Genomic DNA, 18476 nt, shown 5'->3' with positions numbered 1-18476 from the left:
CGGGGGGCGTCGGGGCTCTGGAGTGCCTCCACGTTAGTCCGACGCTGGGAGCCAATCCCGCGTTTTGCCTGCAGTGAGGGGGCCATATAGAGCCGGGAAGTGGCTTTGGGAGAAAAGAGGCCTTTTTCTACCCTTTCCAGGAGCGGTGTGCCCCAAAGCCTGCCAAGGCACGCCAGGGTTCCCTGATACCCAGAGATTGAGTACCGCTGGCTTCCGGTGAAGGACGGCCAGTTTGTTTCAAGAAGCTTTGTGTTCCTGGTGTTGGGATTTCGGATTCAGGTTGTGAAGAATTTTGAAGTCGAAAATAGCAACTGCACACGTTCTTAAGGATCTGCTCCAAACCTAGCACTGCACATCACAATGAAGAACCAAGACAAAAAGAATGGGGCTGCCAAACAGTCCAACCCCAAAAATAGCCCCGGGCAGCCGGAAACGGGACCAGAAGGAGTCCACGGGAGAAGGCCCAGCCAGTCTCCTGCGACAGAAGCTGAAGGTTCCGCCAGCCAGGCTCCTGGGAGGACGGAGGGTGTGTGCCAGCTCTCCTTTTCCAGCGGGCAGGGGGAGGAGTTTATGGTACGGGCTTCACTTCTGGAGTTAGAGACTGAGGCCACTGTTTACCCAAGAAGGAGGAAATGAAGAATGAGTAGAGACAGTGCCCAGCCTGGGGAGGTGGCAGGGCCTCCCACTCAGCCCCAGAACAGATTGGGAGCAGGTTCTGACAGGTTTAAATCAGGTGACAGGCAAAGGAGACTCCCCATCAGCAAAGCTCTGTCCCATCAGTCAGAAACACTCCGCTTACAGTAGGTATTTGCCCTTCATATATTTGAGGCGTTGCTGGATCTATTTGAATAGCAAGAAATGGCTTTTGAGAGGAAGGATACAGACTAGAAATTGAGCTGCTACATGCCAGTCCTATGTCACTAAAACTAATAGGGTTTACATACTTGACTTATTTATACCCCTAACATGTTTGAATTTTAGTAAGAAATAGTTGTATCATTTTATAAGAAAATAAATTGAGGCTTAAATCAGTTAGGCAACATTTAACCAGACTAGGGAGACTGGCCTGCAAAAATCCCAACCAGTGCTGTAACCATCTTATTTCTCACTCTACTTTTTTTTTATTTCTCATTGTTTCTTGCTGTAGGGGCTCAAGCCAAAACATCTCAGTCTGGGGCCCTCCGTGATGTCTCAGAGGAGCTGAGCCGCCAATTGGAAGACATACTGAATACATACTGTGTGGACAACAATCAGGGTAGCCCAGGTGAGAATGGAGCACAGGGTGAGTCCACTGAACCGGAAGATGCAGAGAAGCCCCGGACCTATGCGGCAAGGAATGGGGAGCCTGAGCCAGGGACCCCAGTAGTTAATGGTGAGAAGGAGACCTCCAAGGGAGAGCCAGGCACAGAAGAAATCCGGGCGAGTGATGAGGTCGGAGATCGGGACCACCGAAGGCCGCAGGAGAAGAAGAAAGCCAAGGGTTTGGGTGAGAGAGGGCAACTACTTATAAGGCTGGTGAAGGGAGGGAATTTGGGCCTGTCATTTCATGGGCTAGGCTGTTTTGGCAGGATTCAGAGGAAACCACTGGACAGCACCCAGTCTCCCTGGTTTAATCAAAGCAAGGGATGCACAATCACAGCATAGAGTTGTACTGTGCCAGGCCTCCTGACCTTTTGAGCAAGTGGGGGCTGAAATTCAACCTGTCCTCTCTTTGAGAAAATGCAGAACATGGAGTCTACATAGACCCTTTCCCAGTTAGCACCACTTTTACCCTGCTGTGTGTTGTTGGACATGGCCTTTCCCAATCTGGGTCTTAGTTCCCACTCATCTACACTAAGAGAACTGGACTAAATCACAGTTAAAACTCAAATATTTATATAAACCAGGCTGTGCTGGGGACTTCATAAGGACTGAGAGATTGTCTGCTTCACCCAGAGGGTTGACTGTCATCCGATTAGTTTCATTTTTTCAGTTATACTCTCAAATTACTAGTTGAACAGTTGGCAACTAAAATGGTTAAGAGCCTAAAATGGGGCCCCCTCGGGGTAACCAGATGTAAGGACCTGCAACTCTTGAGGAAGCAGTAACAGGTGTTCAACAGTAGGTTTGTGTATGACATTAAGATTCTAAATTAGGTGACAGCACACCTAGGTTGTTGTTTTCCACCCTTTACTGGTTCTGATTTAAAGAGGTACTTTTTTTAAAAATCTAGGATCACATGTATTGAAGGAATACACATTTTTAAAGTTCACTATTTGGCTATATCTGTCAACAGGAGTTTAGTTAATTTCTTGTGTTTTTCGTTTGTTTTGTTTTTGGTAGTAGGGATTGAAGTCTGGTCTTTGCACTTGTGATGTAAATGGCAGTACCACTGAGCTAAGTCCCTAACCCTTAGTTAATTTAAGTAGGCCAAGAGGCCTGTTCCTTTTTGGATCCCACCTTCAAGGACCTTCCTTACAATGAAACAGTAGCCCCAGAGTCACACATGGGGTTCCTTCTATAAGTTGGTAGCACAGTCAGTTTTTTCCTCTTACCAGTGGTGCCCACCAAAGATTACAAAAGAATTCCGCCTTCATTTGCTTATCATTTAATGAGCATGTACTCTGTGGTGGCATTAGAACAGAACTGGTTTGAGTTGGTCCCAACTTTCATTAAACACCCAGCCTTGGGCAAGGGATTTAGCTCAGTGCATCTGCTTCCTGCCTCCTGTCTTGCAAGCACAAAACCTTCCAGTTCGATTCCCGGTTCCCAAAATGAATAAATAAACAAACACACAACCTCACAGGGAAGGCAGTCAGTTCAACAAAGAAAATAGAAAGTATGATAAGGCCTAGCTGGGGATGGTGTATATGCCTGTAATCCTAGCATTCTGGATGCTGAGGCAGAAGGATCACCAGGAGCTCAAGGACAACGTGAACTTAATAGTTCAAGGACATCCTGAGCTACATAGCAAGACCCTGTCTCAAAAAGAGAGCTGCTACAGTGTTCATGGAGATAGACACCCCCACAGAAAAGGATGTATACCTTTGTTCCCTGTGCTTTACAGGGAAGGAGATCACGTTGCTGATGCAGACACTGAACACGCTGAGTACCCCAGAGGAGAAATTGGCAGCACTGTGCAAGAAGTATGCTGAACTGGTCAGTTTGCCCCCTCTGCTGCTGCTCTCCCCGCCTTTGGAAAGTCACCAGGCCACCTGACATGGGGGTGGGGATGCAGAGGCAGGTGGCTGGCTTAATTCCTATTCAACCTTTCAAAATTTTTATTATAATTTTTTTGTATATGTTTAGTATATAATGTTTACATTCACCTTATGGAGTAGATAATGTGCTTAATATATCTTTTGGTTTTTGTTGTTGTTGTTGTTGTTTTTAGTACCGGGGATCAAACTCGGGTTCTTGTGCTTGCGAGGCAGACACCAGAACCAGTGAGCTAAATCCCTGGCCCCTTAATATATCTTTAATTCTTTTTAATTCCCTTCCCTCATTCCTCTCTGTCTCTAGATTCTTCCATTTTCATTTTTTGTTTTGTCTTTTGTTTTTTAGTTCATATTTGCAATACATAACGATTACACTCATTGTGGGTAGTTGGTACATGTACCCAACACATCTTAATTCTTTCTATGTCCGTATCCCTCCCTCCCCATTCAGTTTCTCTTTGAACCTTCGCTCTGTCTGTTAATTGGGGAGTCATTTCTCAATCATTCACTTCAAGGCTGACATTAAGAGGGGAAACTTCACCTGTAATCCCAGCACTTGGGAGGCTGAGGCAGGAGGATTGCCACAAAGTTAGAGGCCAGCCTGGGCTACGTAGTTAGTTCAGGGCCAGCCTGAACTACAAAGGGAGACCCTACCTCCAAAAAACAAAAAAGATAAAAACCTGGGCCAGGGATTTAGCTCAGTGGTTTCACTGCCTGCCTCACAAGTGCAAGGACCTGAGTTCGGTCCCTGGTACCAAAAAAAAAAAAAATTGTATAAAAAAAAAAGAGATAGAAAACCTGACTTTCCTTGAAATTTCCCAAAGAATAATTCCCAGGTGATAGAGCTCTAGCTCCTGGCCTGAGTCCCATATACCATCTGATCTTGCTCTTACTTGCTTCTGTATGTATCTTCCTGAAATACAGAGATGCACTGTGCTGTTAACACATTTAAAATTAACAGTGGTCAATTGATACTCATTTTCCTTTTACTCTAGAGCAGATCTTCATTTCATTGTCTTCGTTTTTTCCTCCATAAGATTGACTTACTGCAGAACCAGATTAGTTGCCCTGTATGATACCTTACCTGTACCTTTATTGATTGTCCCTTTATCTCTATTTGTTCCTGTAAGTAAAATGGAATTTAGCTGTAGGAGCTTGATCTAATTCACATTCAGTTTTTTATGTTTGTTTTGTTTTGTTTTCGGTACAGTTCTGGGTATTGACCCCAAGGGCTACATAACCAGCCCTTCTTTTGGGTGTTTTGTTTTGTTTGAGACAGGGTCTCACTATGTAGTTGAGACTGACCTGGAACTTACTACTAGCCCAGACTGACCTCGAACTCACAGCAATCCTCCTGCCTCAGCCTCCTGAGTGCTGGGATTACAGGCATGCGTCCCCATGCCCAGCTCTTTTTTTGGTTTTTATTTTGAGACAGTCTTGCTAAAGTGTTCAAGCTGAGTTTGAACTTGAAATCCTCCTGCCTCATACTTCCAGAGTGCTGGGATTATGGATATGTACCACCCTGCCTGGCTCAGGTTCAACTTTTGTGACAAGAATTCTTTTTAAGTATTACTTTATGCTTCTTGTTGCATCAGAAGAAATACAAATGTGGTCTAACCAACTTTCGGTGTTACAAATATTCAGTGGAAGCTGGGCATGGTGGTACACACCCATAATCCCAGCACTCAGGAGGCTGAGGCAGGAGGATCTCTGTGAGTTGGAGACCAGCCTGGGCTACATAGTGAGTTCCAGGTCAGTCTCAACTACATAGTGAAACCCTGTCTCAAAAAAATAAAATTCATTTCATCCCAAGGAAATTTCATGGCTGAGTTCTGTAAGGAACTTGTAAATTGGGGGAAGTCATACCTGCTTAATGGGATTATTTTAAGAAATAAAAAAGTAAGATAAAAAGAAGGTACTCTCCGTTTAGAATGACCTGGCTAGAGGATTGCTGAAAAAAAAAGAGGAAGTGAGTTGCTGTGTAAAGGAATGCACATTTCTATTGCTGCAATCATTATGTATTGCAGAGGCCCAATGCATAGGAAAGGACTTGACCTTGGTACCATGTTGCCAGATGCATGACTAGAGAAGACAGATAGGAGTGGCTGGTGGATAGGGAGCTCTTGTTGCTGTTGCTCTATTGTCTTTTGTGTTCTTAAGGAAATGAGAAAGATGGCTTATGGCTAGTTTAGGGAAATTTTCTTTTCTTTTTTTTTTTTTTTTTTTCTTTTTTGATAGGGGGATCAAACTTGGGACCTTGAGCTTTTGAGCAGGCGGTGGAACCACTGAACTAAATCACCGGCTTAGCTTAGGGAAATTTTGAAGGGGTGTATAAAACAGTTGTCTGGAAGAAGAGTGTGAGAGGCATGAGAAATATTGTAGAATTGCTGGACAGATAGGGATCTTGAAATTGGTCATGAATTTAAAGTGATTCTTCAAGCAGGATTGTGTCAGTGCTGGTACAGTAAGCAGAAAGATTTTTTACCAGGGTTGAGAGGGGCTAAAGGAGTGAGTGGAAGGGTATAAAAAAGGGAAGCGATTAATTAAATGAAGGTTGGTCGGGCAAGATTTAGCTCAGTGGTTCCGCCACCTGCCTTGCCAAGTGCAGGGACCTGAGTTTGATCCCCGGTACAACAACAAACAAAAAAATTTTTTTTTTAATCATGCAAAGGCACAAGATCCCAATGATGAATGTAACTGTACTGTATACTTTAAAAGTACCAATAAACTCAATAAAAAAGAAAACAAATGAAGGTTGGTTGGATCAATAGACTAGAAGTCCAGTGGGGTAAGATAACTATCAGAAGACTACAGATAGTGGTAAGAATTATCTAGAAAGAAGTGATGATAGTCCTGGCCTGGCATCCTTCAAACTGAGGTAGTAGGTGCAATACCTAGTAATAACAAAGTCTAAACTATGTCATCCAGGACAGTAGCCTCTAGCTAATTGATAATTGACTTCTGAATTTGTATGTGCTATAAGATACACATCAGAGCTAGGTGTGGTGGCACATGCCTGTAATACTAGTTCAGGAAGCTGATGTACTAAAGTGGAAAAGCCCCTAGATTTAATTCCTAATATACTCCCCAAAAAATTAATTTCGTCTTTTTTAGTGTAGCCACTAAAAGATTTTAAATAACATATGCGTGGGCCGGGAATTTAGCTCAGTGGTTCCACTGCCTGCCTCATAAGCACAAAGTCCCAGGTTAGATCTCTGGTACCAAAAAATAATAATAAATAAATAAATAAATTACATATGTGGGCAACATTTTATTTTTACCGTCCAGGATAGATAAGATCATAGGAGGGAAGCCAAGCTGGACAAAGATACGGGTTTATGGAAGGTGTTAAGTACTGAGAGAAGAGAGTCAGGATTGTCCATCAGTATTAAAATAGCCACAGGGGCCAGATCTGAATAGGCCCGAGCCAGGTACAGGTAGCTTATCCTGACCTGATTGACCAGCAAAATGGGGCCATGTAGTGGTCAGATATGTCTAGAAAGTCCTGTCTCAGATCAGAACTGGGACAGAAAGTAGAATCTGCTGGCTCTGTAACCCTGCTGGTCCCAGTGAGTGTCCCTACCCGTATCTCTATGAGACCTTGGGTTAACATGAGGGAGGGAGGGGTACCTAACATATTAGCACTGTCTGCTTGTGAGAGTATTTCAGGCCTTGAGCTGCTTCAGCTGGAGTTGGGGAGGAGGACAGCTCAGCTCCACAGTCCCTAGAGCCACATAGGATCCCCATGAGGGGCCTCCCAAGCACTCTCTGCCCTCCCTGTCCCCAGCTGGAGGAGCACCGGACTTCACAAAAACAGATGAAGCTCCTGCAGAAGAAACAGAGCCAGCTGGTACAGGAGAAGGACCACCTGCGAGGAGAGCACAGCAAGGCTATACTGGCCCGCAGCAAGCTTGAAAGCCTGTGCCGTGAGCTGCAGCGGCACAACCGCTCCCTCAAGGTAGGCCCAGGGCCAGGAGCATCTCTGGTTTCCTGACACATCACTGTTTTTTGCAGTATAGAGATACATTCCCAAGTAATGCCCTAACTTGGAGAGGACTAGTGTAACCTCTGACGTGTTCTTTTATTAGATCAGGTACAGATTAAAGTGCTGAATGTATTGTAAATGTAGTAATCTGACTATTTCTCATTTAGATAGTGGTCTCCTGGTGTTAACTTTCCCACTGTGGAACAAATACCTGAAATAGTCAGCGTATGAGGAGAGAATGTTTATTTTGGCTCAGTTTCGGAGGTTCTAATTCATATTGAGGTGCACCCATTTTTCTTAGACCTCTGGGTGGGATGACCTAACTTCATGGTGGGAGTATTTACCAGAACAAAACCATTCATCTCATGACTGGGAACTGAAAGGGACAGGGAGAGAATAACGTGCCATGGTCCCCTTCAAGGACACACCTTTAATAACGTATAAAAGCATCTCACTAAATTCCTCTCTAAGTATTCCATCACCTCCCAATTCTACCGTTCTTCTAGGTGCCAAATCTTTATTACATGAACTTTGTGGTACATTTAAGATACAAAGTATAAGCCAGGAGTAGGGTGAGCACCTGTAGTCACAGCACTCTGGGAGGCTGAGGCAGGAGGATCACAAGTTTAAGCCCAGCCTGGGCAATTTAACAACTTAGTGAGAATAAAATAAAAGAATAAAAAGGGCCAGGGATGTAACTTAGTGGCCCAGCACCTGCCTGGCAAGCAGGAGGTCCTGAGTCCAATCCCCGGTACAAAAAAAAAAAAAGAATAAAAAGCACCTGGGATGTATCTCAGTGTCAAGGCCCTGTATTCAATCTCCAGTAGTGCTAAAGAAATAAATATCCAAACTGTAGTACCCAGTAAGGAGATATCTAGTCCTTGTCGCAGAGGTTAGTCAGGAGTCTGGATTCTTCACCTTTTGTGCTTCTCCCAGGCTGAGGTCAGTCTGTTGTTAAAGCCATGATTTCCAGATGGTTTTTCATGCAAATATACTTAAAAACTTATTTTGTATAAAATATTTAGATCTGTGAACATACATATTTTGTTGTGCTTATTTTTAGTTCATGTTTATCTTTGAAAACATAAGTAGTATAAATTAGTCTTACAGGTTTTTAAACAAAATTATACAGGTACTGTTTATATCCTATCCCTTTTTCTCTGTTCTACTTTATCTTTTCATTTTATGTAAGGCTGTCTAACAGCACTATTGGGTGAATATGTTATATTTTTCTCAGTGTCCTAATTAAGATACTATATTTTAGGGTTGTTTACAAGTTTTCACTATTACATATAGATCTACAATAAAAATTATTGGTATAGGGGCTGGGGATTTAGCTCAGTGATGCTGCTGCCTGCCTCGCAAGCACAAGGAACTGAGTTCAATCCCCAGGACCCAAGAAAATCCACCTAGCTTGAGATCACTAAACTGTCTGTAATGATGATTATAAAAGCACTGAGGATTTAACTCGGTGTGATTCTCAGTACCAGAAAAAAAAAATTATTGGTATGTATCTCTCAGGCCAGTTTATCTGAAGGATAAATCACAGAAGTCAAAGGACAGGTCAAAGAGTATGCAAATTTTTAAGTATTACTAGATTTTTTTCAGATTGCCTTTCAGGGGATACGCCTGTCAACAAAGTTTAATTGCCTAATTTTGCACATCCCTGGTGTGTGGGGAGAAAGGGAATACAAAAGTACGTCAGAGCAGAAATACTTAATCTGAAATCTGGGAATAGACTTCACAAAATCAAGACGCCTCAGAATGGCACTTAACATATGTGCCTGCATTTTACTAGGGAGAGAATCTCACAGGATATCACCTGATTTATAGAGGAATGCATTAGGAAGCCCTGTTGCATAACATCCTATAGCTGGGCCACTTATCTTTTTGGAAGCAGGGCGGGCTGTTGGCAGAGATCACCTGTGGACTGTTAGTTGGGGGAGCCTCATGCAGCTGGCTGGGGAGCAGCAGATAATGGTGCTGGGGCTGGTTTCTCTGCCCAGGAAGAAGGCGTACAGCGGGCCCGGGAGGAGGAGGAGAAGCGCAAGGAGGTGACCTCACACTTCCAGGTGACACTGAATGACATTCAGCTGCAGATGGAACAGCATAATGAACGCAATTCCAAGCTGCGGCAAGAGAACATGGAGTTGGCTGAGAGGCTCAAGAAGCTGATTGAGCAATATGAGTTGCGTGAGGAGGTAAGGTTGTTGCATACTAGGGTCATGACCAGCGGATTGTGAGGCTCTGGGTGTGTGATGGGCGCCTGCAGAGCACTCTTATGGCTTTATCCTGAACTCCTCTTCCTTGATCAGAGATTAATAACTATTCCTCATAGATGAGGAAGTATGGTGTGGAAAAGAAAATCACCTAGAGCCACCCAGTCAGCAGTGCCTTCTCCCAAAGAACTGGGCCAGCTATCTGTTGGAATTAGAATTGTCCAAATTTTCAAATGGTGATATGTATGCATACTGTGTATTACATGGCATCCCCAGCAAGGCCTTGGGACAGCACCTCCAAATGAGACATAGTATTAAGCTGGATACTTAACCTGTATTATAGATAGCTTCACAGTGGTGCCGGTGAGGTTTGATTGCTAGCCTATGACCTTTGTAGAACTTGCAATTACAAGCCAGCCATGGTAAGGCACACCTATAGTCCCAGGCACTCAGGAAGTTGTGACAGGAGGATTGAAATTCAAAGCCAGCCTGGGCAACTTAGCAAGACCCTGTCTTTAAAAATAGATAAATAAGTTTGATCCCCGGTACCAAAGAAAGAAAGAAAGAATGAATGAATGTGTGTTTAAAGGGCTGGGGATGTAGCACAGTGATATAGCACTTCTCTAGCATGGTTCAGTTGCCAGTGCCATTTTGAAAAAGAATTTAAAATTACAGAGGAAGGGCCAGAGATTTAGCTCAGTGGTCAAGCTCATGGTGGTTCTGAGTTCGATCCCCGGTTACCAGAAATAAACAAACTAACAAACAAACAAATAAATAACAGGGGAGAGCTAAACCTGTGTTCACTGATAGACTTCAGGGCTGTCCACTGATACACTGGCTGCTTCTACACTTGGAAGAACAGGGTGTCACTGCCTTGGCTAGTGTTGGCTACTAACCCAGATACTTGAACCTTTAAGTCCCCAAGCTGCTCGCCTGGATATTCTGGACCTCTGTTTCCTCATGAGAAGGGATCCCTGCAGGTACATTACAGGGCTGACAGACAACTCACTGTAAGCAGGTGTTTTCCTAGGACCAAGGTAAGACAGGCAAGACCCTCCCTTTTGAGCTCAGACCAGTATGGTGATCATATGTGTACAAGGCCTAATGGGGACTCCCTGACCACCCTTCTTGTTCATCCTTTGGCAACAAAGTTTCAGGTGATATATTTGTTTTGAAAAGAATTGGTCTGGTTTTTTTCTCTGCCCAAAGAGACGTGAAGACTTTCTGGGCTACTAGACCAAAACACTAATTCTAAGAATCTGAAGGCCCCCTTTCTCTTCCCTTCCTTTTCTCTTTCTGTTTCTTTTCCCTTCCCTTTCACTGAAATCAGAAAGGACATGGTGCTACCTGTGGAGAAGGATGTGTGGATCTACTACTAGGCCTTGTGGTTTCTTGTTTATAATAAGTCCTCAGACAGGTTCAGAGGCTACCACCTGCTGCCTCTGAGTCTCTGAACCTTAGGTCACCAGTGACTAGACCTGTCTTCAAGATACCTGCCCTTTTCCATCCAAAGGAAATCAGATTCCCTTATGTATTTCCTTATTTAATTAAGTCCAGGGGACTTTGCTTTGAAGTATCACTGCAGTCCATCACATTGTCCATCCTCTGTCTCACCTGGTCTCTGTCCCTAGTGCTCCTCCAATAGCCAAGACAGCCATTTCTAGGGATGCACATGTCAAATCTTCACTTACAGATTGGTATAATAAATCTCTTCCCAACTAAGCTAGGCTGTTTGTAAGAAAGTTTTTTTCCCTTTTCACTATGAGGGGGGCTAGACTATAAAAGTTAGGAATGCCTGCTCCACGAGGTGGTTAGTCTCTGGACTAGAGATTTGAGTGTGCTTATTATTGCTTGACTTCCTGGAAGCTAATTCCATCCATATATCATGGTGCTTATCCAGGTCTGATTCACTGGGAGAAAAAAACACTTGAGGTTAGAAGGTTGACCTACAAGGGACTCTGGCACATGTGGAAGTCTACCATATCAGATGGAGATGGGCTGGATGAGGTGTCATGGTCTCTGCAGTTAGAACCTCCCTACAGTACAAGGCGTCCCTGAGAAAGGGAGCGCCTGACAAACAGAACCTTCCCACCATCTTTCCTGTAGCATATTGACAAAGTCTTCAAACACAAGGATCTACAGCAGCAGTTGGTGGATGCCAAGCTCCAACAGGCCCAGGAGATGCTGAAGGAGGCAGAGGAGCGGCACCAGCGGGAGAAGGACTTTGTGAGGCTCAGACCCCAGGGCTCGGGATGGGGTGTAAGAATGTGGGCTGGGTTCTGCCTTAGCTTCGAGTTGATTTTGTGTGGATGAAATAATCACTGCCTGGCTGGGCCAGTCACTGCTTATCCAGACAGCAAAGAGCAGGCAGTATAAATGGGTCCAGTGCTTGTGGCTAAAGTGGATCAACACAGCCCCCTGGGGGCTTCTGACAGTCTGGGCTCATGTCTTGAAAATAGCTCCTGAAAGAGGCAGTGGAATCTCAGAGGATGTGTGAGCTGATGAAGCAGCAGGAGACCCACCTGAAGCAGCAGGTAAGACAATATGGGACTGACCTGGGCCTTCTAAGTTTCCTTCACTGGGCCTCATTCCGAGGGATAAAAATTCTTAAGTTATGTTCTTCCAAATACACGCCAGGAGTAGTGGTCCATGCCTGTAATGACAGCACTTGGGGAGGCTGAGGCAGGAGGATCACCAGGCATTGGAGACCAGGTTGGACTGCATGCCAAGACGCTGTTTCCAGGAAAACAAAAAAAAATTTTTTTTTTCTGGAAAGTGGTACCTCTGTGGAGATGTTATGTCAAAAGGCCAAGGAAAGGTCAGGGTATTGACCAGAGAAGTGCCTTCCAAAGAAGCCCAATCTTACCTGTGTGCTTCTGTCTACCACAGCTCGCCCTATACACAGAGAAGTTTGAAGAGTTCCAGAACACACTTTCCAAAAGCAGTGAGGTATTCACCACATTCAAACAGGAGATGGAAAAGGTACTGATGATCTAAGCTGGGGATGGCTGCTGGGGCACATTCAGAATTGAACATGGGGTCACCTTGAGAAGGCCCGAGATGCCTCACAGGGAAGATCACTGTCAATAGGGAGCTATTAGGAGAAATCACTGCCTTTTCCCCTGGATAAGGGGTAGTCTTGTCATTTCTTGTTGGCATGTGGCTTTTTTTGGTGTTGGGAGTCAAAGTCAAGGCCTTGTGTGTGCTAAGCACACACCATGCTGCTGAGCTCCACCCCCAGCCCGAGTGGTGGACATTTAATTTGAGGCTTCCCAGTGGCAGAATTGCACAGATGTGATTATTCCCTGCTTTTGAGAAACAGATGCATGAACAGCTCAGCTCTGACCATTTCCTTCCATCTACCATGTAATCTAGATGACTAAGAAGATCAAGAAACTGGAGAAAGAAACCACCATGTACCGGTCCCGGTGGGAGAGCAGCAACAAGGCCTTACTTGAAATGGCTGAAGAGGTGAGTAGAGAGTGACGATTCCAGGGGCAAGGAGAGCACCATTACTGTGTATCAGGCCCTTTCCCCTACCTCGTAATTGTCAGTGATGTTGCATGCATGAAACGCACCTAGGACGTCTGTGCGTGTAAGGCAAGGCCAGCTGCCTGCACATTTGAGGTGACAGACCCCATGGTAGTCTGCATGGAACCGAAGGGAGAGAATGGAAGACAAGGCTGAAGGAGCAGAAAAGAATGGAGTGCAGATGGTGCATGAAGTTCGCATACTGAGCAACCCAATAATTTGTCATTTTGTGGCTTGTGATAGAGCCTAACACTGGTGGAGCAACAGCTCCAAGCCCTGCCTTGTTTTAGAAAATGCTGGTCCGGTGGTCCTCTTGAGTCTTGTGGTTGGTGTTAGTAATCCCATTTTACAGATGAGAGAGACTCAAAAGCCATGTGCTTTAGCAATATTATCTGGTAAATGACTAGAGGAATACACTGTGTGACCTCCAGGCCATGCCCATCCCTGTACTACACTGCCCCCAGGTAAACCAGGGTATTTTACTAAGAAGGGCCAGGTTTGGACTCTGGGCTGCTCCCAGCCTTGTTGAAATGAGTGTCTCCCACCACATGGTGGTGTTGAGTTAAAGAGTTGCTGGGTTGGCCCTGAAGTCCCCATTTCTCTCCCTAGAAAACTCTCCGGGACAAAGAACTGGAGGGCCTGCAGGTGAAAATCCAGCGGCTAGAGAAGCTGTGCCGAGCACTACAGACAGAGCGCAATGACCTGAACAAGAGGGTACAGGACCTGAGTGCTGGTGGCCAGGGCCCCCTCACTGACAGTGGTCCTGAGCGGAGGCCAGAGGCTGCCACTGTGGCCAAGGAGCAGGGTGGTGAGGTGCCCAGAGCTCAAACTCCCAGCTCCTCGAGGGCCACCGAAGCTCCTGGCTGCCCAGGAACACCGAGCACAGAAGCAACAGGGCCTCAGGAGCCCTCCTCTGCCACTGCCTAGAGAGCCTGGTGCTTGAGGCATGCTGGGAAGGGAGCTGTACCCCAGCCAAGCCTGGCCCATACAAGGCTCCCAAACCAAACAGCCAGTGCTGGAGTCAGGGTGTTCTGACCCAACAGGCCTCTGCAACTTCGCAATTTTGGATTTTGTGGGTCAGTTTTACATACATACGGCATATGTGCAGGGCCTCATGCATTTATATCTGTAAGTGTACAGGGGGCTTGCATTGAGGGCAGGTATACAGGTGATGTCAGTTCTCCTCTAAGGTGAAGGGTCTTATAGAGGAGGTGTCATCTGTAGCTGCCATCACAGTGAGCTGGCAGGGCAAGTGATTTGATTTCTTGCCCAGTTTGGGGCTCAGACTCCTCCCAGCCCTTCAGAGCTTATGACAATTAGTATACCCAGTCCTGGATTGCATTCTGTTGTGAGCAGGGCTTGGGCAGCTCGGGCTTTTCTAGCTCTCATGGAGATGTCATTGCTTCTCAGCCTAGGAATGCTGTCTCTGCAGAGCCTCTGCATGACACTCAGAGCCTAGGACAAGGGACCTGGAGAATGTTGCATTGTGAGAGGATGTGCTGGTTGGGAGCCCCTAGGCCACTGCTTCCCTTGCCCTCCGGTAGTGCCAGGACCGGGCCAGTGTTGCTTCTCAGTAGCCTTATCATTCACAGGTGCCTCTCTGGCCTGCACAAATGATTGACAAGAGATCATCCAAAGGATTCTTTCTGAAGGCATTTTTGTTTTGGACATAACAGTTCATAGGAGGATTTTCTGAGGAAGGAAGAGGGGTGCTGCAGTGGTCCTGGGTGCCTGGCCTCAGTGTGTGTCCCACCCGTCACCTCCCCACCTGGCTCCTTAGCCATGTCGGTGCTGAGGTTTCCTCTTTGAAAGGGAAGATCGTATTATTTAGGAGAAGGAGAAAGAAAGGGGCTTCTAATGGCTCCGCCATGAGCTTGCCTGTGGGTTTCAGTCGGGGAGGCCACCCACCATGGATTCCCATCCTCACTGTCTCCGTGCAGCAGTTTCTAGACCCCAGGTCCTGCTACCCCTTAGCTTTATGGTTCTCTCTGCTTCCCCCGCTCCCACCCTTTTGTACAATCCTTGAGGTTTGCCCTGGTTCCCACTTCCTTACCTTCTTGCCCAAGAAATAAGAATCATTCTTGGAATTAATTCCACTTCTTCCTGTGTGAGAGCCTCCCCAGCTGTTACTTTGACAGAATGAAATTCTGCAATAGGCTGAGCTCAGGAAAACAACAAAAAGGCTACAGAAGGTCCCTTCTACCCGACTACCTGACCCAAAACTTTATTACTATGTACTATGTGTAGCAACTCTGTGCTGAAAGCTCTTGTTGCACACCTGGCAGGGTATTAGTCACTGTATAGAGCAGTTTTGGGGGGCAATAGAATGAGTCTTGGACTGCTCTGCTGAGCTACGGGTATAGTGCATCTCCAGTGAGCTAAGGAAGCCACAGACCAAGATGGGACAGGTGTGGTTTTGCCTCTTATATTTCTTGGAACTAGTTATTGTCCTGGAGATCCTCCCCCCAAACCAGATCCCTTCATTTTCTACAACTAGTCCCCAGATAAATTGGCTCATGAAAAATGCTGTGTACTCCTGAACCATAATTGTTTTTTGTTTTTGTTTTGTTTTTATTTGTACTGGGGATTGAACTATGGTCCTTGCGCTTGCAAGGCAGGAGCCAGAACCACGTTTTGACTTAAGACCAGAGATAGCAAAAGAATCGCCACTTTGTCCCCTGGCAGGTGCCACTGACTGATTTCAGAGTATATCCTGTTAGCCCCTGCTATATCCTTAATTCACACAAGATGCCCAATATTTTGAGTGTTGAAACTACTTTGTCATTGTTAAGATCTACTCTCCTGTGGAGAAACGTTACACAAGGTCTTTGTCTTCCCCTCTTTGAAATCCCTGTATTTGGAATTGTCCCTTCCTCTTCCTGCCTCAGTAGGGCCTCTCCCACCCCTGTGCCAGGCTGAAGAACAAAAACAGTCAACACCACAAAGGGTTTGTTAGCTATGGAGGTGTAGGAAAGAGGCAGAGAGGTCTGCTTGCCCCCTTGGAGAAAGTGGAAAGGCCTACAATGGCCCACATAATTGCTTGCCTCACTTCAGCTACCTCTTAAAGCCCTTGGGGAGTTGGAACTGTTGGGACCCAGGTGAGATGGGGGGCTGCAGTATTCAAGTGGCCCCAGCTGGGCTTCCTAGATCAGGAATGTGGTCCCCAGACCAGGTAGAGCCCTGGCTCTTGGCTCCATCCTTTTCTAGACACCCATGCCAGTCTGATGATGGAGCTCGCTCTTTTTCTCTTCCTTTCCATTTGACCAAATCTCACCAATCACTACAGCTGCTCTGCTTGCTTTACTTTCCAAAGTCAGCCCAGGTGCTTGGGTGCCACCCCACCCCCACTACCAGGTACAGGGAAAGTGGCCTATCCATGAGTGAGGGCCAGTGTCATCTTCACCCAGGTGAGTCCTATGCACATGACCTCAGTTTTAGGACCAAGAGCTGTGTTGGTTTCTTAAATTGTTAGTTTTTCCTCCAGGGACCACAGTTAGTGAGCTTGGAGCCCAAAGCCCTAGCTCTGCTAACAGTAACTGTTCAGGACCTTGTCTGAGAGCTTCATGCACACCAGATTCCTAGAGGTATCAGCAGCACTTTTTATTTGTTATTTGTTTTCCATGAGGCTTTTGGACCATGGGCTGAGCTCAGGCACTTTCTGTGAGAATGTTATTTCTGTAAGATGGTTATTTATCCCTCCTCCATTCCTATCATGGTGGCCCTGCTGAGGGTTGACCAAGATGCCAGTGGAGCTGCCCTGGCAGCAGAGAGGCTGAGGCTGCCAAGCTACTGCTCCAGCCCTCCCACCTTGCATAGCACTGTGGTGGTCATGCAGGACAGCCAGGCACCTGGCTGTTCCTCTCACTGCCTGGGGGAGAGGGCTGCCTCTGTCCCTATAACTGCTTTCCTTATGGCCCCACCTGGCCACCCAGACTTGTTTAAAAGTTGTGCTGAGAGCTCCCCTCCCCCTTTTGGTATTCACAATAGCCAGAGACTTGATATTGATGTATTTTAAACCACATTAAATAAAGAGTCTGTTGCCTTACTTTTTTCTGTTCTAATCTCTGTCTGTCTTTTTAGTTTTTTGAGAAAGGGTCTTCCTGTGTAGTTCAGGCTCAACATAAGCTTAGTATGTAGTCCAAGTTAGCCTCAAATTTGTGGCAATCCTGCCTCAGCCTCCTGAGTGCTGGGATTATAGCATGGGCCCCCATGCTGCCTCTGTGGCCTTTTGATGCCTCTGGATCCATTTGGTTCCCTCCACACTCACTGACTTGTCTGGATCTGCTGCAAAGTAGCCATGGCTGTGCTCTAGCAGCCTGTATCTCCTGGAGTGCCCTCCAGCACACTGGCAGATTTGCTTAAGCTGCCTGTGCCCTTGGTGAAATTGGCAAGGTGCTTCACTCAAGTAACAACATTAAATAAATACTCCTCCTAACTTGGGCTTCACAGGCAAGGAAGGGGAGACAAGGGACAGAGAGGTAGATAATTAGAAGGGCCTGTTGACCTAATGTACAGGCAGAGATTTGATAACTTCATGTAGTAATTAAATGGTTCACCTGGGAATGCAGGTACACAGGAGGGTTGGGGGAAAATCAGGCTAGGGAACTAGAGTTTGTATACCAAGTTAGGAACTTTGAGCCAGCTGGGCGTCCTGGCGCAATCCTGTAATCCCAGCACTTGGGAGGCTGAGGCAGGAGGATCGCTGTGAGTTTGAGACCAGCCTGGGTTACATAGTGAGTTCCAGGTCAGTCTCAACTACATAGTGAGACCCTGTCTCAAAAAACCAATAAGAAGAACTTTGAGCCAGATGGCTAGGCAAGGGTGGCCCACAACTCTAATCCCAGCACTTGAGTTCAAGCTCAGCCTAAACTGCATAGCAAGACCCTGTCTCAAAAAAAGACAACTTTAACGCAGATCTAGTGGGTGAGGTGGACCCTCTAACCCACCCAAAAACATGAACAAGGACTGTCAGGTTCCTTTGATTTTAGGTTTGTTTTTTTTTTTTAAGAACCAGTGTCTTGCCAGGGATTTACTCAGTTCTGATGCCAGCCTTGCAAGCACAAGGTCCTGAGTTCAATCCCTGGTACCAAAAAAAAATACCCAATATCTTTGGTTTTAATGCCTTTAGAAATCTGAATTATATCTTACTACAGAATAAATTATATTCAAATTACAGTGTAAAAATGTGTTTATAAATGAATAGTGTATTGTTAAATGTTTATAAATAGTTTACGCCTACTTTCCGACTGTTAACAGCTCCTGTAAAAATTCCAATAACCAGGGCTAGGGATTTAGTTCAGTGACAATCATACCTACCTCACAAGCACAAGGTCCTCAGTTCAATCCCCCCCCCCAGTACTGAAAAACAGAATTTTTAAATTCCATAAACTAGTTTGGAATTGAATGAAAAACCCACACTTACTCTAACATGAAAAGTTTTCACAGTACAATACCCTCTCCGCAACCTCTCATACTGCTGGGACACTATCTTTTCTAGTTAGGGAAAACTATACTCACATAAAAGAAATCATCTCTTGCTTTACA

At 45.7% G+C, this 18476-nt stretch overlaps 1 protein-coding gene across 2 annotated transcripts in view; it reads left to right on the top strand.

The window, feature by feature from the left end:
• Txlna (taxilin alpha) overlaps window positions 1–17659 on the top strand; it is an 18023-nt gene extending 364 nt beyond the window's left edge. Inside the window, exons 2-11 of one of the 2 annotated variants that reach the window (XM_010621568.3) lie at window positions 141–526; window positions 1148–1486; window positions 3047–3138; window positions 6985–7155; window positions 9189–9383; window positions 11508–11627; window positions 11861–11935; window positions 12291–12383; window positions 12777–12872; window positions 13542–17659. In XM_010621568.3, coding sequence (XP_010619870.1) covers window positions 361–526; window positions 1148–1486; window positions 3047–3138; window positions 6985–7155; window positions 9189–9383; window positions 11508–11627; window positions 11861–11935; window positions 12291–12383; window positions 12777–12872; window positions 13542–13859 — 1665 coding nt within the window. In that variant the 5' untranslated portion in view covers window positions 141–360 and the 3' untranslated portion in view covers window positions 13860–17659. Of the gene's footprint in view, window positions 1–6; window positions 527–1147; window positions 1487–3046; window positions 3139–6984; window positions 7156–9188; window positions 9384–11507; window positions 11628–11860; window positions 11936–12290; window positions 12384–12776; window positions 12873–13541 lie in introns of those variants that run through there. The other variant, XM_033767342.1, reaches the window with a different exon arrangement.
• Window positions 17660–18476: the final 817 nt, after the last annotated feature.

Source organism: Fukomys damarensis, unplaced genomic scaffold, assembly GCF_012274545.1.
Source record: "Fukomys damarensis isolate Sample0158 unplaced genomic scaffold, DMR_v1.0_HiC HiC_scaffold_23, whole genome shotgun sequence".
In the NCBI taxonomy this organism is placed as follows: Eukaryota; Metazoa; Chordata; class Mammalia; order Rodentia; family Bathyergidae; genus Fukomys; species Fukomys damarensis.
The sequence above is the reverse complement of the archived record's forward strand: the minus strand, read 5'-3'. Positions and strand labels throughout refer to the sequence as shown.